Source organism: Heterocephalus glaber, unplaced genomic scaffold (assembly GCF_053883595.1).
Source record: "Heterocephalus glaber isolate CG9 unplaced genomic scaffold, H.glaber_assembly_v1.0 deba00001504, whole genome shotgun sequence".
Taxonomy (NCBI): domain Eukaryota; kingdom Metazoa; phylum Chordata; class Mammalia; order Rodentia; family Bathyergidae; genus Heterocephalus; species Heterocephalus glaber.
In genome coordinates, this window is record NW_028258324.1 from 66,385,874 (window position 1) to 66,413,091 (window position 27,218).

The 27,218-nt window shown below is 41.2% G+C and overlaps 1 protein-coding gene and 1 long non-coding RNA gene across 23 annotated transcripts in view; one reads left to right on the forward strand and one right to left on the reverse strand.

Annotated features, from left to right (window-relative positions):
* The window catches only part of Lpp (LIM domain containing preferred translocation partner in lipoma), an 847,859-nt gene that overhangs the window by 229,263 nt on the left and 591,378 nt on the right, over positions 1-27,218 (reverse strand). For all 22 annotated transcript variants that reach the window (XR_015441150.1, XR_015441149.1, XR_015441148.1 and 19 more), the window contains 2 exons: positions 7,944-8,122; positions 2,162-2,282 (listed from right to left, as the gene is read on the reverse strand). Coding sequence is in view for 19 of the 22 variants with exons in the window: in XM_004834795.3 (XP_004834852.2) it covers positions 2,162-2,282; positions 7,944-8,122 (300 nt within the window). In the remaining 3 variants the exon portion in view is untranslated. The remainder of the gene's footprint in view (positions 1-2,161; positions 2,283-7,943; positions 8,123-27,218) is intronic.
* On the forward strand, positions 18,057-19,474 carry LOC147825398 (uncharacterized). The gene is made up of 3 exons (XR_015441155.1): positions 18,057-18,362; positions 18,572-18,692; positions 18,913-19,474. It is a non-coding gene; the product is annotated as an uncharacterized LOC147825398 (long non-coding RNA).

Below are 27,218 nucleotides of genomic sequence, written 5' to 3' on the forward strand. Positions count from 1 at the left end.
AGGGGTCTGGAGAGCCAGTTTGCTGTTCTTTCCAAGGAAGTTAGTACGCTACAGAGGAGCGAGTGCTGGACTGTGAGACCGGCCTCCGGGGTACCCTGAAGGACCACCCTCAGTTCTGTCATTGGCTGCTCACTGCATATAAGGCTGACTGCCATTCTGAAAACACTTCATTTTCTACCTTGCCAAGCTGCTGGGAGGGTCACAGTGGATACTGGATGTGAGCGTACTTTATAAAAATGCAAAGAACTGCATAACTGCACAGGATTATATGACTGTTGACAGCACCGGTGAGGGTCCACTTTGGAGAGTATTACAGAGCAGTCAGATGCTGCCCCTTGCCTTTGCAGGATATGGAGGTTTCTATAAATACATAGAACGTCTAGTGGTGTGTGCCTGGCTGACTTTGGTAGAAACTAACAGGTTGAAGAAGCTATAGACCCTGCCTCTGCTGCTGATGTTTACATTTGACAAATGATGAGATTTAAATTGAAAAAGGGTGTGGCCCAGAGCCCAAAGGCAGCAACAGTTATGCTCCACAGGAAGTCTGGTTTAACCAAAAAGAACAATTTGATAAGTTGCAGTTCTAGGGGCTTTCAGGAAATTGGGAAAACGAACAAAACCCTATTATTACAATATAAAAGAAGGAAGTATATTTCCTAGGTGGCATGGACATCTGGACACTGCAAAAAGCCTAGAGTGGGTCACAGCATGGGAACCACCAGTGTCTAGAATTCTTAGAGCCAAAAGGGGCCTTGCATGGCAGCCAGAGTGGCCTCCTTGTTTTACAGTCTGGAGCAAAAAGGGAAGCGACTGGCCCAGTGTGAGGTAGATGTGATGTCCATGGCACGACAAGAACACTCTTCTTCCAACTGAGTGTTCTTACTGTTGTATGGTTTTGCTTCTAAAAATTTCTCATCAATTTAAAGCAAACCTAATGTGTATGGCTACCATAAAAGCCAAGACTAGGGAGGCACATTTGATGCAACTTTTTGCACAAAAACCAAAAACATTTCAAGTCAAAGACTGGCATGTATATCAAGCATGTGAAGAAAGTCAGGAAGCCCTTGTACCCCGAGCCTCAGTTTCTCCATCTGTCAATCTCTAAAGTATCTATTAGCCCACTCATCATTTGAGGTGCTTTAAGGATGACAGCTGAACACTGTTGGTCTCTTCACTTCTGCAGTCATAAAACCTTGTGTAAAAGCTGCTAGTTTTTTTTTTTTCAATCGTCTTTTCTCATGTCAGGGATGGAGAAAGGCATGCAGCCTGGGCTCTAGGGCAAAACAAAGCACCCTGTATAAAACAGAAGGTCAGTTATGGCTGAGGCAGTAAATGGAGTGAGTGCTTCCCGGTGAGAAAGGGTGGCCCTCACAACCCTGCCAGCCCCTGTACTGGGAAGATTTTTTACTTGGACTAAACAGCTAATCCCAAGAGGCTGTGCCCACCAATGGAAAAGCGGGACTGAAGAGTGCTGCATTCAGCAGAGCTGGTAGTAAGGAGGGGAATGCTTCAGGACGGGTCCGGGTAACTTGTAGAACTCAGATAATAATCATGGGGGAAAATGTGCTACCCTTGGCTATGTGAATGGTCACGTGTCCCTTAGCTTCAGCTGTCCTCATTGGAGGGGCTTCTCTGGTCACCTCCTGCCTGGACTCTGGTTCCGGCACCTTAATCCTGGCTCTCCTACGGTCCTTAGCAGTCAGCTGGCTTCTTAAGTGCTCAGCTAGTGCTTGCTAATAAGTGAAATTCCGTGACTTTGAACAAGAAACTCTGACTTCCCTGAAATGAGTGGATTCTTACCCCTTTCAGTGGGTGGCAGTGCATTAGAGCCAAAGTTAAAGATTCAGTATAATGATGATGATAATAACAGTACCGTTTCTCATTAATTTAGTAATTTACAACTTACAGGGTTTATTTTAGTCTCACAGCCATTATCTGGGGAATGAAGAATTTTTGTTCTTTGTACAAGTGGAAAAATTGAGATCGAGAGAGGTAAAGTGACCTATTCAATGTTACTTGCATTAAACACCCACATGGCTCTGTGAACACTGGCAACCTGATCGTCCCCAGTTTAATGACAACTCTGTTTATGAACGCCCAGCTCTCCCGGGCCTCTTGATCTGTGGCATGCACTGGCAGGCGTGGAGTACCCACCACATACCTCACAGCGGTAGCAGTGCACATGGAAGTCACGATCCAGAGCCACAATGCGAACAGTCTCCTCCTGGCCAGGGGCTGGCATGATAGGCTCCTTGCACACAGAACAGCGGGGGGCAAATTTCCTGAAAACAGGGAGGCAATTCCGGTTAGACACTAAGCATAGACACTGACAAAGATGTGACAGGCAGGGGGAGGAAGAAAAGGAGTCAGCCCAGCACCCAGACACCCGGTCTGCATTTCCTGTGTGACTCTGCTCCATCTGAGTCTGCTTTCTCCTCTGCATGGTGAAGGAGTCAGAGTGCTGAGGTCCTTCTAGGAGGCAGAGACCGTGATGTCTGATGAGGGGAAAGAGTGAGCGTGTGATCTGCTTGGCATGAAGAGCACCCGGGAGCTCCTCACCACATGGCATGTGGTCGGCAAGCACCTGCGCACAGGTTTCTGCTACGAGCCTGGGCCACACTGAGGAAAAACTAACGGGCCGCGGGGCCCAGACTTGTCTCCGACTTTTGCTTTTAGGCCTTTGCATCCACTCCTTTGGTCCTAGACAAACATCTCGAAGTTACCTTTGCCTCCTTCTGAATTCACAGGGCCTCTTTCTTAGAAATGTTTTGAATCCTAGGAGCCAACACCAGAAGCTTCAGGTATATTACTCTGGAAGTTTAAATACCTAGTACACCAAATTAAAAATGGCCAAGTCTACATTTCCTACATTCTGGTTTTGTTAAACTTTTGTTTGAAAAATTAACGAGCTGTTACATTCTTTGAAGAATTTTAGCACTCTTCAAGGCTATGAATATATTGACACATATAAATATACATATGCATATATTTCTGAGGTTAGCAGTGAAGAATGTATTTCTCATTTCTTAGTTCTTAACATGACCTATGGTCCCCCACATTTTTCCCTCATAGCAGATTAACAGGTTGCAAAGAGAGGGCGTCCATCCATCTGTATTTTCTGGAACCCAGGCAGGGGTGGCATTTGTAAGGTGTGAAAGGAGCCATGATTTGAAATGGACACTCATAGGAGCTGAAGAGATTTTCAAAACGCAAAAGAGACTGTGTAACTCAGTTTTTGGATGGAATGGTTTTAAGATTAATGATGTTAAAATTTATCTATTTGTAGTAAGACTGAAAAGGAAATAATGATAGTAATCTAATACTTCACACAGCACTTTATGGTTGTCAAAGCATTTTTACATACATTATGCTCTATATGTACATATTAATTTTCCTGGCAGCATCCAAAAGGCATCTGTACGGCTGCAATCTAAATAAATATGAATTAAGCAGCAGATCAATTGATTGCTATGAAAGAAAAATTAAAAGCATCATGGTACAACCGCAGCCGTAATCAGAGCTGTTATAATTGGTATTTTTATGTGAGAAGTTTATATTCAGTGGCAAAAAATTGCTTTGGACTACCTGATTATTTTTGAATCTGGGTCATCAGTAGTGAAATAAGCAAGCTTCTGGTATCAACTGTAAACTTTCCTTCTCTGAAAACCACTGGAACTGTAAACTCTGTGAGGGTAGAAATATATTTTCCTTCCTACTGTATCCTATTTACAGGCCTCCTGCCCTACATTTCCCAAAGCAGAATTACTCATTCCTTGAGGATAACGTTTCTTTCACTGAATTTGTCCATTTTAATAGTAATTTTTTGTGTGTCTTTAGCTGCAAAGGATAGATTTTGCCCCTTTTCGATCACCATGACTGGACCTGACAGAAGAAATCTGAGCAATATCAGTGATGTTCCCCCAAAACCTTCTGCGCTCACAGGTGGGGCTTTGGGGAATGACTGGATCATGGAGTGTGATGCTGGACTGGTCCACTGCTGGCTTCACGGCTGGTGTGCTGCTGGGAGGTGAAGCCTGGTGGAAGGGGGCCTGGGATGTTATATATTCTTCCTCCTTCCCCGACTGCCCTGTTTCTCGCTGCAGGGCACAAACTCACTCTCCTGTGCCCTGCTGCCCTGCCATGGAGCCAGACCCCTATGGACTGAAATCGCTACAACGTGTGAGCCAAATATCGTTCCTCCTTTAAGTTGTGGGTGTCAGGTATTTTGTCCCAGCAGTGAGAAAGTAACTAAGGTAATATCTAATGAAATATAGTCTGCAATAAGCCTCTGCAAGATAAATGTTATTTAGCATTTTTGTTCAATCTCAAGGTCCTTCTATAGAAGGGCATAAACTGGACTTTTGCTAAGTAATGATTTTTTCCTACCAACTGGCCCCCTTTTCATGATGGGAAAAGAAAAGTAAAGAGAGAGGAGGGGTCCCCAGAGTGTTCCTGGAAATTTGAGGAGAGTGAAAAATCCCAGTGGTCTCTTTCAATGCTTGATTCACTGAGTGGGCAATAATAATAATAAGTTAATTTGATGAAAACATTTTTTGATGACTACAGCTACCCTTAACTGATTATTGTTATGTGCCAAGTTCTACTGAACACTCTATATACTTAATATTATTTTCTAGCAGCATTACGGGGAAGTACTTCTATCATTTCTACTTTACAGCCAAGAGAGTGATGATCTTAGTCATCTCATACCCAGCATAATTCTGGCAATCAACAAATGGATGCTGATTAAACAAATAGGTTAGGGTAATATCTATGCTAAGAAGGCACAGATAGTAGGATAATGTCTCAGCACACTGAATAAGGCAGTTAAGATTGCTTTCCTGGGCTTCTTTACAGCATTGGCACTGGAAATGACCTGAGAGGAAGTTCTATATTTTTATGCATCTGTTCTATTAATTTACATACACATTCTTTCTTATTAAAAAATAATACAGTTGCTTACTGTAAAACTTTCTGTCTATATGTTTCATTGCAAATCAAACTGGTAAGTGCTATCACCAAACTTCATCAAATTCAGAGCAGATGCATATTCAAACATGGGGAGAGAGAGGGCTGAGGTCAGAGAAGCTGTCTTGGAGGAGATGGAAATTGAGTTTGGCCTTTTGAAGATGATGGCTTACATGAAATGGGAAAGTGTGTGTGTGTGTGTGTGTGTGTGTGTGCGTGCGCGTGTGCGCTTGTGTGTTTACAGGGGGACAGCTGGCCAGGGAACTGAGGGCACAGCAGTCACTGAACTGACATCTGTGACTGAACTCGTGAACCAACTATGACCCCGGATGTTCTGTAGGGAGTGACCTACCAGCAAGACTTCCAGGTTCTGTACATCAGGCTCTGTGCCTCCTGAAATACCAGTTTTGAGGTCTTGCCAAGAGGCCACCCTCTTTATGCCCTACAGGGATTCCTTTGATTCCCACTTAACACACTCTTCCAATTGTTTCCACAGAGCCTGCCCTGACTCCTGAGCTACACAATCTTTTCTGACTCCGTCCGCACAGCTCCTCCCTGCTGTCTGCCTCAGAGTGCTGCCCCTTGGCCCTGTCGCACTGCTGTGTCTGCACATACTCTCTAAGGGCACACACCTTCTACCTCTGTGTGTCTGGGCAACCTGGTTCCTTAGCATTGTTCCTTTCAGCACCTACCACAGTTACCAGCACGCAGTGAGTTCTCTGCAAATGAGCGTTGAACTGTACTGAGACGCATTTTCCAGAAGCTGATGGAAAGCTGGGAGTGGTGGTGCACACCTATAATCATAGCACTCTGGGGGGCTGAGACAGGAGAATCATAAGTTTGACCCCAGCCTGTGTAACTTAGTGAGACTCTGTCTCAAAATGCAATATAAAGGGTTGAGGATGGAGCTCCATGTGAAGGCCCTGGGTTTAATCTCCAGTAACCCCTCCTCACACACCTCAAAACAACAACCCCGTAAACTTACAAACAAATAAGAAAAAATAACCCTCACAGATGCAGACCCATTCAGAAGGACCAAAACTGAGACCCTAAAAATCTGTTTGGGAAAGGAGTTTAGGTACTTTGTCTACTCTCTTTGGCCTTGCATTCCCCACCTGGTTCTGGACTTCAAGTGGCTTTGTCTTTCAAGGCTCAGAAATAAGAGTTCTGTAACATTTATTTTTCTACTTTCTTTTCATAAGTGAGAACAACATCACAAAGTCTCTCCTTCCACATACCTGCCAATTATGGATACAACATTATTTTTAAAGAAATAATTTCTCTTTTAACATGGAAAGAACTGGCTGGGGGAGGGGGTGTAGCTGAGTTTGGAGATTTTCTTTTTCCCTTTTAGCTGCTCAAGCCTGCTTTTTTGGAGCTTTCAGACCCACACACTTATGTCACGAGCCTCAAGTCTTTAATTATGCTCCCCACCACTAGAAATGAAAGATAAATGGCACAGATATAAACTTATATTTGTCAGGATTGATTTCCTGTTTGAATTGAGGGGTGCAATGTATCAGTCTTTTCCAGCCACAGAAACATGTGTGCTCTGATTACATCTATTACATCTTATAACTTTCTTGGATTAGGGTAAGTCTAAGAAAGGAGAGAAACAGTGACAGAAATACACTCCCTATGGGTATCTTTTCCCTTAAATAGACGCAGGTTTTTTTCTTCATGTGTAATTACAAGCTAAAAATAGCAACAACGTGAAGTGCAATTTATGCTGCGACCGCCCTTTAAAAGTGAGCCCTTTCTTGTCTAATTCAGGTTGAGGGTTTCTGCCTCTGGGGTTTTTTACTTCATTCAACCTCACGACTTTTGGTGAGGTTTTCACTTTCTCTGCTATTTGGAAAGTGGTCAGGAAGTTCATTTTTTAAATGTGAATCTCAGGTCTCCACACCGCTTGCAGAAAGTGCCTCCTGGCTGCTGACAGTCGACAGTGGTGGAAATCAGCCCACAAGACTGCACACTTGGAGGCCATAGAACGGATGCCCAGAGTGGTGAGCAGTATGAGTTTCATCTCGCCAAGGGCCTCCCAAACTGTCCCCAAAGCCAATCCCAGCAAACAGAAGTCAGAAAACCCTCCTGTCTTCCGATAGCGAGTCACATTTACGGCGTTTATACGGCCCGTAAACACATGCACCATGTGACCAGTAAACCATCTAACACACCGGCCAGATAGAAATAAGCAAAATACAAAACTGTAATTTTCTCAAAAACCTCAGCCCTAACGGAGGAAAGAGGGACCTACAGATGAGAGACACGAAGAAGAGGGATATATGTCCATTCCTAGGCCAATGATTTAATGGCCTTGTTCATGAGGCTTTACTTTCTAATCCTCCTCTGAAGACCATGCAATACTGCATTAGTCAATTTCACTAGAAAATATCCTCAGGAAGAGAAGACCTGGGTGAAGGGAGAGGCTAGGGAGGACTAGGAATAAAGCTGCTCTGCGTATGTGAGAGGCTTGCATTAGGAGGAGGGAACTGTTCTCTGCATCTGTCCTCCAAGGCCTCCCATCTGCAGCAGGGCAGTGATGTAGATTTTGTCACACCTGGGAGAGGTTTAGGACAAAGTTTGGAAACGTGACGAAATTGAAGTGCTCAGCTCAGGAGCAATTTGCCAAATGGTATCTATGAGTCTTTCGTGGTCAAGTCAGAATCCTCCTTCATTCTACCGCACATACTTGGTGGTTGAGTCAGCTTTTTCACAATGAGAGCCACACAAAGCTGCCATAGACCATGCTCCAAGAAGCTCTGAAACGAGCTCCACTGGATGAGCCTGTGGATTAACCGACAGCAATTCCTGCAGCAGGCGGGTCTGTGTGGGGTGAGAATGTGCTCTTTAAAGGTCACTACATCCTGAGCGCCTACAGCTCTGAGAGACAAGAATGTGCAGCACAGATGCTAGGCAGTCAGAACAGATGTCCAGAGGCCTGGCGGGCCGGAGGAGGGAGGGGCTTTGCCTACTTGTGGAAGTCCTCGATGCAGTGAATGAGGCCACCGGCGTCCACGGTGAAAGGGATGCCATCCAGGCTGCGGTGGCACATCACGCAGGTGAAGCAGTGAGGATGATAGGCCTTTCCGGTGGCGCGGAGAATCCGCTCCATGATGGGCTTGGAGCACACGTTGCACTGCTCCAGAGTATTCTGGGGAGGGAAAGGACATGCCAGTGTTAGGCTGGGACCCATTTCTGTACAGTACAGCTCAGTGTTTTTACAAAGAACATGGGTTCATGTCCCTGGCATGGCATTCTGAAGAAGGCAGAGTGGATGTTGTTATTACAGAGGGAAGGAAATGCAATCAGATGAGTTAGGGCCTTTTCCGAGGTCTTCTGGGTATCAGACAGCAAACCCAGGATTTAGAATATGCGCTTTCTACTACCCTTGCTCCTTCCCACCATCACAAGAGTGACGGCAACTTTTCTGTAAATATTTCTGGGCTTGTCAGGACAATTTAATTTTGCCCTTGTAGCTCAAAGGCTGCCATAAACAGCATGTAAACAAATGAGCGTAGTTTTGCTCCAGTAAAACTTTATTCACAAAATCAGATAATAGGCCAGATGTGGCTCATGGCTGTCATTTGATCACATAACTACCCCGCTTAGGTTCTACACTGGAGAGTGCTTTATACTATTACTTCTAAAACTTGGTTCATCATCTAAGATCTAGAAGACGGCCACAAGGCCCCTAACTTTCTAAAGAATGATCTGACGACCCAGACTATGCACGCTGGTTCTAGAACCCAAATCAGAGCTCGGCCTAATCAATGGGGTTTCGATCATTTAATACTTTGAGTCAAACACCATCTCCACATTTTGGGTCCATGAATACTTTGGAAGAAACGTTGACTGTCGTGGGTGGTCTGGTTTTGAAAAGTGAATGAAAAATTCACCTGCCTTAAAAAATACACACTGGTACCATCCTTGTAAGAGCTACTTTTCAGCTCACCAATGCTCAGAAAGATCCACACTTAACTTTCCATCCTTCTCTAGAATCCCCTGCTCCCACCAAACAATCTTGTTTCACACTGAATACACTGTATTCCAAGTGAGATATCTGGCTGGACTCATTGGAATCTGAAATAGACCTGGACGTAGATCTCATTAGGAACATGCAGAACTGGGTGAGCTGCAGAAATCAGGGAGTAACTGCCCCTCATTGTGAGACTCTTTAAATTTCTAGGAGGACAGATGTATCCGTGTGGAAGTAACTAGTGTCCCACAACGGCCCAGGGCAATGGGCTCTGCCTCTGCTTCTGTTTGCATGGAGCCTTCCCCAATACTTCTTTTGCTCTCGAAATGACTCCCAGTTTCCATTCCAAAACAACGAAGTGTTTCCCTGATAACAAAGACTGAATGGCTCCACAATCTAAAAGGAATGAATTCTGTACATGATATTCAACGTCCCTTTCTAGGCTTAGTTAGCTTCTTATAACATCTCAGACTATTCCTCTTGTTCAAGCTCATGAGAAAACCACACACTTCTGCACCTTGGCTAATGCTTCCTAGTCACAATTTACCATTCTGATATCTCAAGCTACCTTGATGGTCCCAGTTGAAATTGGCTGCTCCTTTCTCACCTCTTTTTTAGCACCTTCCTTACTGTTCTTACAGTACTTCCTGTGCATCCTTCATTAAATTTATTTGGGGACATGTCTGTTTCCTTTACCAGACTTTGTCATTTCATTAAGGAAGTGGACTATGTCTTAAAAACATTTCTTTTCTGTCCCATACTGTACCCAGTGTACTGCCTGGAATAAAAATAAGCTGGGGATCAATGTGTGCAGGAAGAATGAATAAAGGACCAATGTTTAATTCCACGCTGGCACCACAGTGCTGGCCCAAGTCTTTCAACTCTGGAATCCATCCCAAGATGAATCGGTAAATCCATCATCATCCTCTCCTCAGAGCTGCGGTTGCCCGAGGCTCTGAAATTGCTTAGTATGCCTCTGGTCACAGTCTAAACGCATGGAAACTATTAACCTATTTCTCTCCCCTTTTGAAGAGGTTAAATGAAAAGAGCAGAAGAGCAAAGGATGAGAGTCTGGGATGAGGGCCTCTTCCTCCTCTACCCCAGTGATCTGAGTTAATGTGGCTAGAAATTGTCTTCCCAGGGCTTGCGCTTTGCTTCTCTTTCCTTTTTAACCTTGCCCTGTAATGTAGTTGAACAAACCAGAAAAATACTTGACCAGAAAATGTTTTGTTTGCACTGAGGCTTGGCTGCAAGATTCAGCTCATTTACTCGAAATCAGCAGCAACATATAAGGTTTCATCTGTTTCTAAGGAAAGGCTTTCAGTCTACAGAAGCTTTGCTCAAAGGACAGGTAACCTGAACATTTCTGCTACAAAGAAAGACATATGAAATGGGCCTAACATCGGCTTGCTGTAAAATGCTTGGAAGGCAGAAAAGAAAGTTTTCAAGAAAGCAGCTTGGGCTGGCAAATGACGAAGAGAAGGCACACTGACCGTCATTAGCCAGCCCCTTGCCCTGTATGCCTCCCTCTCAGTCCCCATCTGGCCCACCAGTACCCCACACAAAGCTGCTCTTTTTCTTTTTTAAATTAGCAGGTGTTTGCAATGCATAATAATTACACACAGCTCACATATACATACGTATCACATCTGAATAATTTTAGTCCCCGTCCCCTTCCTGCCCTCCTGCCTCTTTCCATCTCCAGATACATACCTTTCCCATTTTCAAAGTCTAGCTAGCTCCCTGTTTCCTGTCAATATAAGAGAAACCATGTGGTGTTTAATCTTCAGCCTCCAACGTGTTTTACTTAGCATCACGGTCTTGAGATGCACCCACTTTCCTACAAATAACTCAAATTTACCTTTCTTGAGGGCTGATTAGTACTCCACTGTGTCATGTGCCAGATTTTCTTTAGCATTCAACTCTTGATGGTTCTGTAGGTTGCTTCCAAGATGTAGCTATTATGAGCTGTGCTGCTGTCAACATGGGTGTGCATGGATCACTGTAATACTATAACTGTAACTCTTTTGAGAAGATACCCATGGGAGGTACAGCTGGATCAAATGGAATTTCTATTTTTAGTATTTTGAAGACTCTCATACTAATTTCTGTATAGGTGGCACCAGTTTACATTCCTACCAAAAATGCAGAAGAGATCCTTTGTCCCCAACAACCTCGAAGAGAAAGGTAGAATCTCTTACAGTGTCAGGGAGGAGGGTATTTGGAAGCCTCTACTTCAAGCTGTCATCTCAAAGACTGATTGTTGCCTTTAGAAATGTTAACTTTTTTACTTTAAAAAATTAAAATGTGATTTAACAATTTATGTAAAAAAGCAGTATTGTGAAACAAGGAGGTTACTGGAAGGATAAGGGGTGACATCTCATGATCAAGATATAGTCTTGGTCTTATTGAGATCAAAAGAAAAAGAAAAAAACAGAGAGTTTGAAAATATTAGCTCTTTGAAGTCCTTAGAGATTACTATACTGTGGGAGTTTTCAATTTTCCTCACTGCCTCTCTCACACTCTTTTGCTTAGAGAAACTGTTTATCAAGGAAGCAGGTCTGAAAGAGCCAAACTCACTTCTGGCTAAAGAGTGTAAAGGATGGAGCCTGTGGGGAATCTACATTGTGCAGTTTGAAAAATCATGATTCTAATCCAACTACCAGACTCAAGAAGCCAAGGCATGGACAGGGAACCCAGCCAGGGGCAGATCTGGAGTTAGATATGAGTCTCATAATCCTCTCTCCAAAGGAGGGCTTCTCTGCTACATCACACTGTATTCTGTATTTCAGTTGACACACCCAACATTGCAAATAGAAAGCATTCAGGATTACTGTCTGCAAGTCACACACACACACACACACACACACACACACACACATAAATAAATAAAGACACAAATAAATAAATAAAGACAAGAAACATGTTGAGATCATGAGAGTTTGTCTCCCAAACTCTTACAGGAGGAGACAGAAAACTCACTGTTGCATCTTTAGTGTCTACAATAATGTGCTTGCATAAATTTTGGTTGGGTGAGTACTTTACATAAAGTAAAATTATTCTGTGTAACCATGCAAATATTGTTCTAGCCCAAAGCTTCTCAACAGGCAGGCTAAGACACAGCGTGCTTCAAAGAGGCTCCAAATATACCGTATTTGGGAAGCTCAGTAGGAGACAGAGGTTTCTAGAGTCCCTCAGTGGTCAGTGTGGGTCAGGAGAAGCTTCATCCACGTACTCCAGTGTGCTGAATGAATACCATCATTTTCCACATGAACTGTGATGTGAGAAATGTTGCAAAGTAACCTTTCAAGTGTAGGTGCTCCCACGAACGGCGGCGTAGTTTAGTAAAAAGAGAATAGGGCTTAAGACTAAGCAAATCTCTTTGGAAGTGTCAGGGTAATTATTTAAACTCAAATAGTTAGATAACTTAACTGTGGGATACAAACTTATTCCATATCTTGATTCTGGTGCTAAGAAGGCTTCCCCAACAAAAGACTCCATTAAAACTTGGTAGTTCTTTTAATGAGTCTGCAGCGCAAAACCCTCCAGCACTGTGCCTTCCTATGAAGCGTGTAATGCATATATCCTCCCCCCATACCATTTCCCTCCTTCCTTTCCACCTCCCTCTTTCCTCCTGTTCTGCCTTTCATCCTTCTCTCTTGTGCTGGCAATCAAAACCAGGACCTTAATGACAGCAGCCAAGTGCTCGACCACTCAGCTACACTCGAAGGCCGTACATGGATTTTTTTTATTAAAAGTTTTCTTAATCTTTCCAGATGTCCTCTACCTACACCCATACATTAATCTAAATCCAGATGTGTATTTGTACTTGTATCTAACATATATTTCAAAACAGAAAATAGAGCAGCTTGGTATCATCCATATGACTTTGATTTTTCTAGTCAGAATTAAAATTCTTTCTTTACAGATGAAAATTCTAATTTTTCCAGATTGAGACAATTTGTTAGATGGCATCATATCCTTAAAATGTATTTTGTTTTGATATCATTACCCCATCTCCTCCATAAGAAAATGACAGCTATAAACCACCTAACTGAAAATTCCGTGGAAGAATTTCAACATTCATTCATTCTTTCTTCCTTTTGGTATATTTCTGCCCATCTTTTTGAGCACAACTCGTGGCACCCGATCACCTCCCCACTTATTCTAACATTGCAGAAAGTTTAGATAGTGAAGCAAAGTGTTCAACATCCTGGTAGGTACAGAGGAAGAGAGAGAAGACACAGGTAGGACTCCTTCCATTAAAGGCTCCCAATGTAATGGGAGAGATAAATACATCTATAAATAACAGACTGAGGCAAAGGACACCGCAAACTGACACTGCAGAGGCATGAGTAGTTATGAATGATGAGACAGTGGGCTGTGTGCTGATGATTTATGACTCTCCCAAACTATTCTGAGTGGGATCTGAGTTGGTACTTGAAAACCAACTTACTTTAACATGCTGGAATTACTATTGTGTTATAACAAGAGTCTTCATTATCTAACCCTACTTGAGAAAAGTCTCAGATAAGCCTGCATGTAAACAGAATTCATTTCATAGGTAGAATATCGTAACAAAATCGGTGTATTGGCAGCTTTGGTGAGGAGGAACTCACTTTGGCAGACAAAATCCATGTGTCAAACTAATACAAACAAAATGCATACGTAATTAGTAACAGAATTTAGGAAAAGAATTTCCAAAGTTTTCGGTTTATACTGGACAACATAGACTGGCATTAAAACAAAGAAATATGATCTCAAACCTTAAGAAAAAATAAAACTAAATAACAGAAATGACAAAAAGATAAGGACAATTAGGCCATTTTATTCAACTTCGCCATAACCCATGAATCACACTCTTCACAAAATAAATGATACCCGACTGTTTATTCTTAAGGACTAGCATGAGGTTTGTGATCTGACCTTTAATAATTCAGAAAAAAAAAAAATCTCCATTTAGGGACATTTAGTCTACTTTACCTTAAGGCTTAGAGAGCTGGTATTTTACCTTAAATGTCTAAGCTATCTGGTATCCTAGATCTTCCAAAGTACTTTTCTAATCCCACAGAAATAAAGGAAGATAAGACTTGATGATTATGCTTTAGACCTTCATGGCAGGGGCAAATTAAAAGATCAGAGAGTTCCATTGAGACTGTCATGAGAGGGAAAAAAGAACAAAATTCCTTTCCTTCCAATCCCAGTTAAAGCAGAAATTTGCCTTTGCAAGATCCCTAAGTATAGCCTTGTTAGGATTTACTGGAGAATCAGAGCAGGAGGTCTAGCACATACATTAAGAGAATTAGGGGTAAGCTCAAGTCCTGGGTTTGAAAATCTGGGCAATTTCTGTACTTTACTAGAGCCTTTGTTTTCCCTGTCTACGGATGGAGGTGAAAAATGTCTACATTATAATATTGTGATAATCGGAAGGGATCACATATATGAAAGCAAGTACCCAGTGCCTGACACTATGAAGCTAGTTTTATATAATTCTCCTTACAAATTTTAAGGGGCTACAAAACATTTTTAATTAACTTGGCATCCTTCAGTCATTTAATTAAATTAGGTCATCTAAGTATATTCCTACATTTTCCTTTCTAATTAATTCTCCTTGATTTTATATTTCTACTTTTGTTTTATTTTGTTCTTTTGAGACAAGGACTTGCTCTGTAGTTCAGGATGTTCTTGAGATCAATATGTAGCCCAGGCTGGCCTGGAACTTGCAATGACCTTCCCATCTTAGCCTCCCAAGTGCTGAGATTACAGGCGTGTGTTACCATACCCAGCTTATATTTCTACTTGTAAAAACTGAATTATCTGAAGAATTCTGTATCTGATAACTCTAGAGGTAAACAGATAATGTCATAACATAAAATGGCCTTCTGGATTCTTAAGAGACTTTTTTCACTGCTGCCCTGGAACTTTGTGGAAAAGTTACTCTATGTACACGTTATTATACTCTCAGTCCATAAATTTCTTTATGCAAGTAATTGACATTCCTTTATATACTAATAATAAAAGCTGAGACCTTGATTGGACAAAGTTTACTGTGCTAATACAAACAGACCTTCACGTAATCTCCATGGCCATCTGTTATAGTAGGTAGTAATAGCAACTCCTACCCTCTTTAGAAGCCACACATCTGTGAATGCAGTCAGTATTTGACTCTATGTCTTCTAAGTGCAGGGGGAAAGAGTGACTTTTTCTCCTGACTGTCTTCCAATTAACAAGTTTCTCCTCTATCTTTCTACTTAGTTCCATTTCACCACAATCACATCGAAAACAGTTATTAATCTTCAGCATGTTGCTGTCCCAGTCTTTAAAAAAAAATTCAATTGAGCAAGAAAAAGCTACTTAAATCATCTTGTCCAATCCTCTACCCTCCATATAGGGACACTGCCTATGTTGTATCCCATTTAATGAAAAAGCCAAGATCGAGTTTGGGATGACATGATTTTTCTGGGATGCTTTTTCCTCAACCCCCTCACTAGATTCTTTTTGCAGCATCAAAACTTCTCTTTGGTAAATGGCCCTTGTTAACAGCCAAATATGACAAAATTAACAATTGTTCTTAAGCTGGGTTTTTGCCACTGTCAAAACAATAGTGTTGCACATGGATAAATATGGAAGACTTCTGTACTGAACTCAGGAGAGCTGATCCAGCCCTCAGACTCCTGGTATGTTGTCTGAGGTACAGGTTTCATAATCCCTGCTATGCCAAGCGATAAATACAAGTTATTAAGAGGCACCCAGATCAGTTCCACAGAGACAATCCTCTTTAAGACAGGCTGGAATTTCATAACATTTTGGACAAGATTTCGTAAACTATTGAAGATCCAGGTTCTCACGTGTACAACAGGGTAAGTATTCTGCCCTATCTACTTCAGGGAACTGTGACATAAGAAATGTGAGAAGTATCCTTTGAGAATGCAAAAAGACTAAAAATATTATTCTAAAGCTCCTTTCTCTGGGAAGAATTACTGCTCCAAGTGAAGACTGACCCAAAGTATTCTAACATTACTCTCTGACAAATCAACCTCATGAGCCTACTACCTTCTATTACTTTTATCACGAGAGAAGCAAAGCAATTATCGGAAACACATACAGATATACACAATCTCTTCATATTCCGCTTTGAAAAATACATTTTTTTTCCTCTGTTATCATTGCTTTGTTTTCGATAGTCTGTTTGTTTGCCTTGTGATTCTGGGGATTGAGCCATGGGCCTTCCCACTGAGCTACATTGCCAGGCCTTTTTAAAATTTTGAGACAGGGTCTCAATATGTCACTAAGGTGCCCAAGCTGGGCTTGTTATCCACCTGCCTCAGCCTTCCATAGTGCTAGATTGCAAATGTGTGGCACATGCCTGGCTTCCTACAGGTAATTTTTCTTTTTATATCTGGGATATCTGGATCATCTAATAATGATGGGGCAGTTTCATGTTATACATTTAGACTGAATACAAGGAAGGCATAGAATGTATGGTTCATGGCAGGGGCCTTATTCTTTCCTTAACAAGGTCAATGCCCAACTCAGTTATCCCTGAGTCTTGTGCCTGGTGAGGTACCATCCTGACATCCCTCCATTAGATCACCTTCAGTTAGAATAGTGCCGGGGCCCTGATGGGAAGAAAGATTTGTCTGAATCACAGTGCTAACCTTATCGCTCTTTGAAACTAGTGTTGTTGGAACAGATGTTTATGGCGCCCTTATATGTTTCAGCGACAAAGAGGAATGAGCCAGGAGCCAAGGGCTGTAGTCTAGCTTTGCCAAGGCCAGCCACCCACAGCGAGCCCTGGGCAGAGCACTGCCTCTCTGGATCTTAATTCCTTCACCTATAAAAGAAGGAGTTTAAGTTAACTTGGTTCCTTGAAAATCTGCTTGATTTAAAGATTGAAAAACAACTGCAATACGGAAGTGTTCTTTGTTATGTTCACAGCTTCATCCCCAGTTCTCTACATAATGCCTGGCACACAGGAGGAGTTCAATACATATTTTATTAAGTAAATGAATGAATGATGCTTGTTTCGAGACAATCCTGCATTCACAGACCCTGGAGCAGTGCTTAGACATAAAAGGTGCTCAGTAAGTCCTTGTTGCATCAAGAAAATGACTGATATTAAATAAACTAACATCTCTGGCGTTTTCTGATTCTAAGGGTCTCTGATTCCATCCCAGAAAGAGTGTATTTCTCAAAAAAATCAGTGCTACAAATTTCCCTAGGAATATAAGTGATCTGAAATTAATCACACAACATAGTAAATGGGGCACTGCCATTTATCCTCCATGGGTAACCAACTCATTCAGGGGACAATCTAAAACTGGAGCTTAAATGATGATGTTTTCAGCTCTGTGCATACACAGTAATGACTGCCTGCCTGCACAATTCAGATCAGAATTAAACCATTATGAATCATCCATTAGAATCAAGATCTGCAAGCAGAGACTAGAAATGCTCCCAATATCATTCTGCTCACGTGGTGGTGGTTCTCTTCAGAGTTGTCTGAAACTCGGGCCTGCCAAGATGTTTATTTTCTACCTGGCTTTATGAATTGCAATTACTTCCTAAATTATAGCAAGCTACAAGTGGTCTGAGCCAAACAACAAAAGTCACAGAAGGTTTCTCCTTGTACTCCAGTGGATGAGAGAAGCTCCTTTGAACCAAACTTGATCTTCTTTCAAAAGAAAGGGAAAACTTTAAGCCTCTAACTCCTGGGAGTGGCAAAGAGAACAGCCAGAGGGCCTTGAGCTCCCTTCTATTCTCTAGAGATGTTGAATAGATTTGGCAATTGCTTGGCTTCTGTTGCAAACAAGGGCTTCTAATTATACTTCTGCCAATGGAAGACAACAGGGAGCACCTGAGCTTAGAAGGTCACGATGACATGCCAATATCATGGCTGTGAAGTGTGGTTTCCTCCAAATAAAGCACGGCTGAAGTGCATGTCACATGCTGGGTGCTCGCACCCATTCAGGAGAATGAAATGTAATAAAAAATGCAAAGGGAATCTGGTGAAGTGATTTGCTTCTTCCCTTAAACTGTATCTTGGCTGTAATATTTTCTGACACTAGAAATAAATTAATTTCATGTTTAGGTTCCTCTTTCCACACTTCCCCTAACTGCACCCAAAGTGGTTTAGATTAACTAGGTATGAAAGCCACAAAGAACACAGGGTTTTCCATTCTGTAACTGTTGAAAGACAAAGTGCACAAAAAATACAGATGTTTTTGCCTTGCCGCTGCAAAAACGTGGTGAACTAACTCCTTCAGTGTCTCTGGAATGCAAATTTTCTTTCACAGTTTAGCAGTCTTTTTTGGATTTCAGCACAGTGAACTAACACTTTCCTGGATTCCAAGACCTCCAGAGAACCAGATGGATGAGAGGAATTGGGAAAAAGAACCCACATTGCTTGAAAAAGGTATGAATTTCTCACTCTACATTTAGCCAAAAAGCTCTGAAAATTAGAAGAGCAAAATCACTTTTGATTTGTTCAAATGCATGCCATCCTAGAGTTGTTTGTGGTGGTGGTGGGGGGAAAAACTAAAGTGATTTGATTATTTGGAATCTGTGTTCAGTTTAAGCTAGGAAGCAAACTTTAAAACAGAGATGATATGTTTACTATCAAAGACAGGAAAGAATGTAGAAGGAAGAGATTACTCAAGAGGATAATTCTACTTGCCTATGTTCTAAGGCCAGTGACTGTTTCCCACTGTCAGAAGTTTTAACGTGACATTCAAGGCCCTTCAAGGTACTGTTCTACTCTTTGTAGGCACTTTCCTTCTCATCCTGCCCCAACTTGGTCTTAAGAATCCTGTCAACAAAACCTTTTTAACACTTTGTGTGGATCCACTATTGCCTCTGCCTTGGGCATTTTTTTTTTCTTAATTAGTTCAATGCCTCAAGAGCTCGGGGTGCATGACTTACCTCTTTTATTAATCTTTTTTTCCAACTCATCTGTTCTTTTGCAGTGTTCAACCTCCTTTATGGTGCAGCCCTACATAGAGTGTTATCTGTCTATATGCTACGGCAAATTACAGTTTCTGAAGACGACCACATCCATCCCACATGTGATAAAAAACAGCCCTCCAGCAAGAGCTGTGGTCTCCAACACCCTTTGGAATTGCATCATTGATAGAATGCTATCGCAGTGATGTTCTGGGCATACAAGAAAGCTTTGAGAAATCTCAGCTCAGAAACCTCAGGAGAGACCCAAAGCCGAGCTGGCCTGTTGAGATGTTCTCAAGATAATAAAGATGACTTTTCTTTTCAGCCACTAACTTTGGGAGCAATTAGCTATAGGGCCAAAGTAATAAAAGCATATGCACAGCCTCCTTATTTGATTATGAGCTCTTCAAAGATAGGGATTTAAAACATTTTTCTTGTGTCTAATACAGAGGATACGCATGAGATATACAAGTTGTTTGCTGAATAAATACTTGAATGAATGAATAAATGAATATTAAGTTATGGAACCAGTTACATGACATTTATGCGCTGCAACTTCCTGAAGCCAGTTAGGGTTATTCAAAATGCTAAAGGGTATATTAAGCAACAGTAATGACCAAACCATCAAGTAAGAATGCAAAATAAACTTCCATACAATGAGGAACGATACAGTGAGGGGCAATGAGATTTTTAAATCATGTAAAGTATTATTTATTTCTACTAATAACGAGAACACAATGGTAGAGGAAAATATGTATATAATTTTTTTTCTTCCAGAGTATCCAGTACTATTCTTAAAATTAACATCACCAGATAATGAAAGGAAAACAGTATTCCTTTGTGTGGCTGCCTATTAATTAAAGAAAATTATTTCTGTAACTTTACAGTCAAAGAAATTATGAAGGAGCCAGAATATCACACAGAATCACAGAGAAATGTCAGCGTGAAGACCTTAGGTATTATCTGTGCCAGTCAATCCCACCCATTAATTCTCTCTATAACATCCTAAGTCACTCCAGAATCTCCCGGAAGGTGTCCACTGTAGTACTAGGAAGCTTTAACATCAAGGCATTCATTATAACAAGCCTTACTTCTGCCCTTTATAGACAAGGCTGCTGGTTTTCCAGTGTAACACTCCTAAAGGGTATTGAAAATATTTCCCCTTTCAGTGTTCTCTTCATGCAGTTGACAAGTTAGGCTCCTTCGTTTTTCTTTATGGGGTATTTCTGTCATTACACCTTCCTAATCATTCTCTTTTGTACAAGATCTACTTGGTCTAGGTTCTTTTAATATGTGGGAACCAGAAAGAACAAAACATTCTACTCACTATAGCTTGTGTGAGTCCTTCTTATAGAAGCACAATCAGAGCCTGAATTTACTTTTTAGTGCTCTGATATATTATATTCTGATATATTATTATATGAGATATTCATCTTGTGCTCAAATTGGTAGCTTTAAAAATAAATATCAAATTAAATGACCTATATATCATGTTGTTGTAGAGTTATTAAAAAAACAAAAAAAAGAATAGGATTTGACATGTCCTTAGATTTTCTGGTATGGTTTGGCTCATAGTTGCAGAAAGAATTTCCCAATTATAAACAATGATATTTCACATATTGCAATCCCTTCTGCCCTTTACTCAATCCAGTATACTGTTCTCTTAGATAAACTTCCAGAGCTACAGTTTTGTCACTGTTGAAAGATGTTTGACATCAGAGTCATCAACTTTCATCTTACATCCATCAAGCATCCAGTCCTATGAATTTTGCCCATTAAATATTTTAATTTCACCCATTACCATCTGCTTTTACAGTATTATTTCATCCTCTCTCACTTAGATAATCACAACCATGCCTAACTGGTCCCTCAGCCTTTCTTCTTTTTCTTTCTGCTCCATGTTGATCTGCTTGCAACACAAGAGCAGAGCAGACACACTCAGCTGTAAAAGCACAGATTTAGTTCAAAAACTAATACTTCCACATCAGTGAGCTCAGCTCTTTACCTCTGGGTTGAGGCTCAAACATCTAGAACTTTTAAAAAGTTCTCTGATTGGGTCAGAGCCCCAGAAATTTCAAGATTGCCTGACAGACTATGGATCTAGACAAATCTGATGTGGATATCTGAAAGATAATTTCGCAAGGAGTTAGTGTCCTTTCTAACTGCCTTCTGGGAAATTTAGGTTATCTTAGGGTTTGTTGGGAACCTCAGGAAGGGAGGAAAAATGAGAAGAGAACTGATATTTGTTGCAATAGGTATTTATTCAGCACTAAGCATTGGGCTAAGCTTTTTCATAAAATTTTCCTATTTAATTTTTAAAACCATCCCAGAATGACAATACTGTTACAATTTTAAAGAAGAAACAGAAACACAGATTACCAATTCCTATGCACTCAAAGTCATAAGTTGGTAGAGATGAATTAAATGAAGGTCTGCCTGACTTCTATCTACAAGATCTAGGGAGTAATAAAAACAAAAAATTCATAAGCAAAGAGGAAACAGTATCCAGTATGGATGTATAAAATGATGAATTTGTACATATTCAAAGTGTTCTTATAAGCTTCTTAATTAAAGATCACATCTCTAAGGGTTAAAAATCTATGATGTAGGAGAAAGAACCTATGACTGGGAGTCAAGGAATGGGTTTCTGTTCCTGGAAAGGGCAACAGTTTTCTTGAGTATACTTTGATAACTGCTTCTCTTCTTTACATGACTGCCTGAAATACTACAGCCTTCCCTGGAGCTGTACGACTTTTTGATGAGGGTAGAAGACGTATCTCAGAGGGAAGGAGTTGGACCTCAGCCCACAGGCATGCAGAGGCGGCCACCTGGCCCTGCTCAGTGGAAGCCACAGGCCAAGCATGACACAGGGACCCGGCGCCAAGATGGATCTTTAACTACTCACACCCTGGATTGTCCACTTCCTTCAGCAAGAGGGGAGGAACATAATCTGGTTTGCTTTTTGTCTCCCCTCAGTCCAGGTGAACCTGATCTAGCTAGTACACTTACTTTATGATTTGGGTCAAGTTATGTCCCTTCTCTGAGCCTCACTTTTCTTAGTTGAGTAATGAAGTTTGGTGTAAATGGTGCCTAGATCCAATTCAGGGTTCAGATTTGCTCTGACTAAATGACATGCAGTAAGGGAAACACAGGACCATATCCTCCTTGCCCAGAATGCACACAGATCTCTCTACGCCTACAAGTGAGATCCAGCTCTTGGGAGTGGTAAGAAATTTCACAGCCTGGATGCTGCTGGCATCCGACCATTCTTCTATGTACCTTACCTTCTAGCCAAACACAATCACTTCCAGTTCTTTGAACATAGCATGTACTTCCTTCTCCTTGGCTTGTCTCTTCACATTATTCTTCTCACTTGCATCTCTGCCTGAACAACTCCTTACTCCGGTTATACACCCCATCTTTTCCAAAGCCTTCCCTAAATAAATTCTTCTCAGACAGAAATGGTTGTTCCTTCTCCATTCACCCATAAACATTTTGCAGGTATACGCTTGTGGCCTTTGTAACAAACACTGTGTTCCAGTTTTGTGTGCATGTTTGTTTCCACTGTATTTTGAGTTCTTTGATGCGGGACCAAGATTTAACCATCTTTGGAATCCTCAAGCTAGCCCAGTGTCTGGCACAGACAGTAGGTACAAAATAAGTGTTCCTTAATTAATGACAGATTAAATAAAAGCACAAACACAAAAAGTTGATTTTCGTTGAGGTTAACAGCGAGAATCCTCATCTAGCTTAGCTGAGCCTAGACCCATGCAGAAAAATAGGCTTAGAAGACAAAGAGGATGGCCCTGAAGTTTGGGCAGGGATGATGAGCATTTTCCCTATGTGAGCCAAGCAACAGGAATCAGCACTTTGGAGTCACGTGGCATCTCTCTCGGGTGAGGTCTCAGTCCACTGCAAATATGATTTCCTTCACCTTGTTTGTGATCAGCTGGCCCCAAGGTCAGAGTCATTCTTTGGCAGAAAAAACAGACTCAACAGCTCCCAGTTCGCATGCCAGTGCTCTGAGTTCCAGAGCATACTGTCCCCGTTCATAGTGTTCTCCAAGTCAAAGGCACACAGTGCATACACTAGAGGCAAATTATGAAAGAGACTGTCTGGAAGGCCCATTTAGAAATGCTTCCCAGTCAGGCTGGACCAAGGAGAACAAGCCAAACATCACCTGCAGAGAGAGTCATTCTCAGGTGCAAGGTAAATACATCTCCTGGAAGTGAAAATTCACATTGCTGTGTGGATTTTTTGTCACCCGGTGATCAAACCCATTGAATTTTTAAACTCTCCTAAGCTTCTTACCTCCCTCACCTCCTCTACTGACTGGGGGTTGAATGTTCTATGATTTCCAGATTCTGGGGCCCTCTGAGCCTTGACCACAAAGTCACAAAACTCATCTTCCTGGGCAGGCTTAGTTCCTGCAATGCAGTACAGACTCTGCTCACTCAGTTCGCGTCCTGATTAAGCTCCCCTGGATTCTTCATGGGAAATGGCACCCGCCAGGCCTTTAAAATCTGATTTTCTGGATCTAATCACAACTTGCTAAGATATAAGGCAACAGTGGAAAGTCTTAGGCCATGTGCGTGTGAGAATGAAATTCACATGTCACTTTAGAAGTGCCAAAGTTTGTGTCTGAAGCTGTGTGCCTCAGTAACTATGTAACAGAGGAACTCATTCTGATGTTACAATAAGAAAGCCGAAATGCCAAGTCCTAAGAAATTACATGATCACCTTTATTGGTTCATCTCTTACGAATTTTATATGTATTACATATGATCTTGAAAACAACCCTAATAAATGATGATTATTATTGCCAATTCCCAGATAAGAAGACTAAGGCTTCGGGGCATGCCTGTTATCGCCCTACTCTGGGAGGCTAAGGCAGGAGGATCAAGAGAGGTGAAGGGATTTTTTTCAAAGTTGTTCAAACTGGAATGTAGGTGAGTGAGTACTAAAAACTTAATTATTCTCATTTTAAAGGCCATGTTTTTGCTATTCCATTGTGCTTCCAAGAAAGGCCCCAAAAGATGGGCAGTAAACACAGTAGACACTTCTCAAAATCACTTTTACTTAGAAATGGAATTTTGAATTTACCATGATGTTGGGTAAATATGCAAATCTGTACATTTCCTTGTCAACCAAAATAATCATATTATTGACTTAGGAGAAGCTACAAAAATAGGCTGCTGCTCAACTCCTTTCAGTCTTTTTCAAGATGGGGACATATCCTATTTCTTAGAGTGACACAGAATTTCCCTCTAAAAAAAATCTTTTAAAATGTTTGTTTTCCTATGGGGAGGGATTTTGTTTGTTTTCATACCGGAGGCCTTTCCTCTATGAACTGTGAAGAAGAAAGAAGGAGGGGCGTAACTTGAGTGCTAAGGTAAGAGATCTTGCCAGGTGAAGAGGAAATGTAGGTAGTTCAGAAGTTTTGACCACCTGGTACCTCAATTCAGACTACACAACTTCTATTAAAAATTAGAAGGAAAGAAATGAGGTCAATACTTTAGAAACTAACCATCAAGGACAACAATTAAACAAGGATGGAAGACAGAAGGAATGAATCCATACTGTAATTGTGAAGTATAATAAAAGTACAATAAAGTATACAATCCATGGTAAGCTCAGCAAGTTAATAGGACTCTGAGAACTTGAAAAAATACCAAAATTTAAGACCCAGGACTTTTTAGGGAAATTGTTCTTGCAGCAAGTTCTTCAGCAACATTTCTTCTCTAGTCTTCAGGTCCAGAAAAAAAAAATCTGGATTGTAGGAGAAGAAGAGAGACCAGAAATATTACTTCGAATAATCTGATATTTTTGATATTTTGCCACAGAGATGCAAAAAGATAGCAACTGCAGGAGCAACTAAGGAAGACGAGGTGTTCAGATCCCAGAGAAAGGATCTCTGAAGGACCACAGGATGCCAGGGATGAAGCTACTGGGAAGACCAGCTGGTCCAACAAGACAATTTTCCTGATGGAGAAACAGATTTGGTGACAAAGTGGACAGTTACACTGCCAAGTTAGAGCAGAGCTGCCATGTGAGCCCAGGTCGCTTGACACTGAAGCTATGGGTCTTTCCACTGCCACATAACAGTAATAGAAATGAAGAATAAAGAACTACCACTAGAGACACAGGGATGTGATTAACAGTCCAGGCTGGTGGCAGGACTGCTATAGTAAATACCCGGAGGCCCTTGTAACTGACGGAAGGTGGATTTCACCCACATTTCCAAGACATCTATTCATGATAAAATTTAAAAGGAGGAGAATAAACTAATTATAGCATATTCATGGAATGGGGCATTTTCAGGGAATACTAGACAACAAAAAGAAACAGATGGCTGATACAACAACATGGATGAATCTCAAAAACTGCACATTGAATGAAAGAGCCAGACACCAAAGAATAAATATGGTATAATTCCACAGTTATCTGAATTTCAACAACTATGATGAGAGAACTCAGACAGTATTTGCCTCTGAGGGAGGCAGGTGGGGCTGGACTGCAGGGAGACACAAGGGACTTTCTGGAATGATATAGATAACTGTTAAATCTCATGAAACGGAACACTCTTGATCTAAATATTACATTGAGTGTCAATTATGGCTTAATTAAAAATGAGAAAAATGAAAATAATATTAAAAGTGACACTACAAATAAGTATATCATGTCATGAATATAAAATATAACTAAGTGAATATAAAATACATAAATAAGTAAATAAATGAATAAAACAAACTAGGAAAAAGATACTTCTTTAGTCCATTTAACAAAGATAAATGTCCTAGTGAAGAAAGGACTCTCTACATTTTGCTTCGGTTCTTTTTTAAAAGATGGTCATTTTTAGAAAGGGTATAATCTATTTCTTTGACAATTTAAATATCTCCCAGTCATAACAACTTTAAAAAACACACAATGAAACCTGCAGTCTTTCAATCAACTCCTTACATTGGGTAGTGGACAGAACAGATTCAGAAGGGCAGGTGGATACATTAGAGAGGCAGGAGGAGAACATGGTATTCTGAGGTTTCAGGATGGGCTCTTTTTATTGTCTCATGGCTAGAGGGATGCTGTGGTGTAACCCTTGCCTATCTCCAGAATGGAAATTCATAAAGCACTCTGACGAAAATTCTCAAGAGACAAAGGTAGAAATTACCTTAGATGTTTGTCTAAGATGTCTACCACGTGGCCGGCAGAAATGCTTGGCAAAGATTGTCAGTCTTCTCAACAGGCTGATCGCAACAAAGGCTAGACTGTAACCATGAGCCCGGTACCATCTTAATTCTCCTGCCATGGCCAGGGACAGTCTGACAACCACACAGTCAACAGGATCCCCTGCGGTGGGGTCAGGGAGGGGAAAAGTCACATCCCAAACACAGCACCTTTTCCCAAAGGTCTGGATGCCTGCCACATCAGACTGGTCTACTTTCTGTGCACACGAAGCCTGAGCTTGCTCTGGAGGCAAGAGGGAGCCAGAAGCAAGGCTGGAGGTGGAGAAGAAGGTTCCTAAATTTCAGAGCAAGCTGGGATCCTAGCGCTGTCTCATGTAATTTCATATCATGGTCACGGCACTTCGCTGGTAGTTCCCTCATCTGTGAAAAGAGGATAGTAATGACCCTTGGGGGGCTCAATAGAATTAAATAAGGTGGTTGGAGCTAAGCTCTCTACACGTACACAGGATTCACTGTCACAAGGGATAACATTCCTCTAGCCTTGAAAGTCACAATATGGCTTCCAGTATTTTCAGTATCTGGTCTTGTAGTTAGTTGTAAGACAAGACACAGTTTTATGTACGTCAAACAGAGCTCCCAATGATCCCAGCTTTCTCTTGAATTCACAAATACTGGTTCCTGATTAGATAGGAAGTGTGACAGAGATCTGAACATACCATTCTCTTACCCCATCAAATGGAAAAAATGAAGAAGGAAATCTTGGGTTCTTAAAATACATGGGAATAGGAAAGGAGAAGGCTAGGAAAAACACCTCATTTTCATCATAAAGCTTGGTGTCTTTGAGTATTCTAGGAAATAGGACTGGAATAATGCCATTAACTTGATGGGTACATTTTTATATCTTACATGTAAAGCAGTCATTTATACTGTATTATCTGTGGATAGTAAAACTAACGATGTGTTATGTACTTGTACCAACTCCTGATGATGAATGTAATCACTATGTCCTGCAAACATGTCCTAGTAAAATTTTTTTTAAAAAATTTAAAAAAGAAAAATGAAGTAACTTTTGATGGGCCATGTAACATTTAATTGGTGAAGCTGTTTTTTGTACTCAGGCCTGTCTGACTCAATCCTGTGGTCCA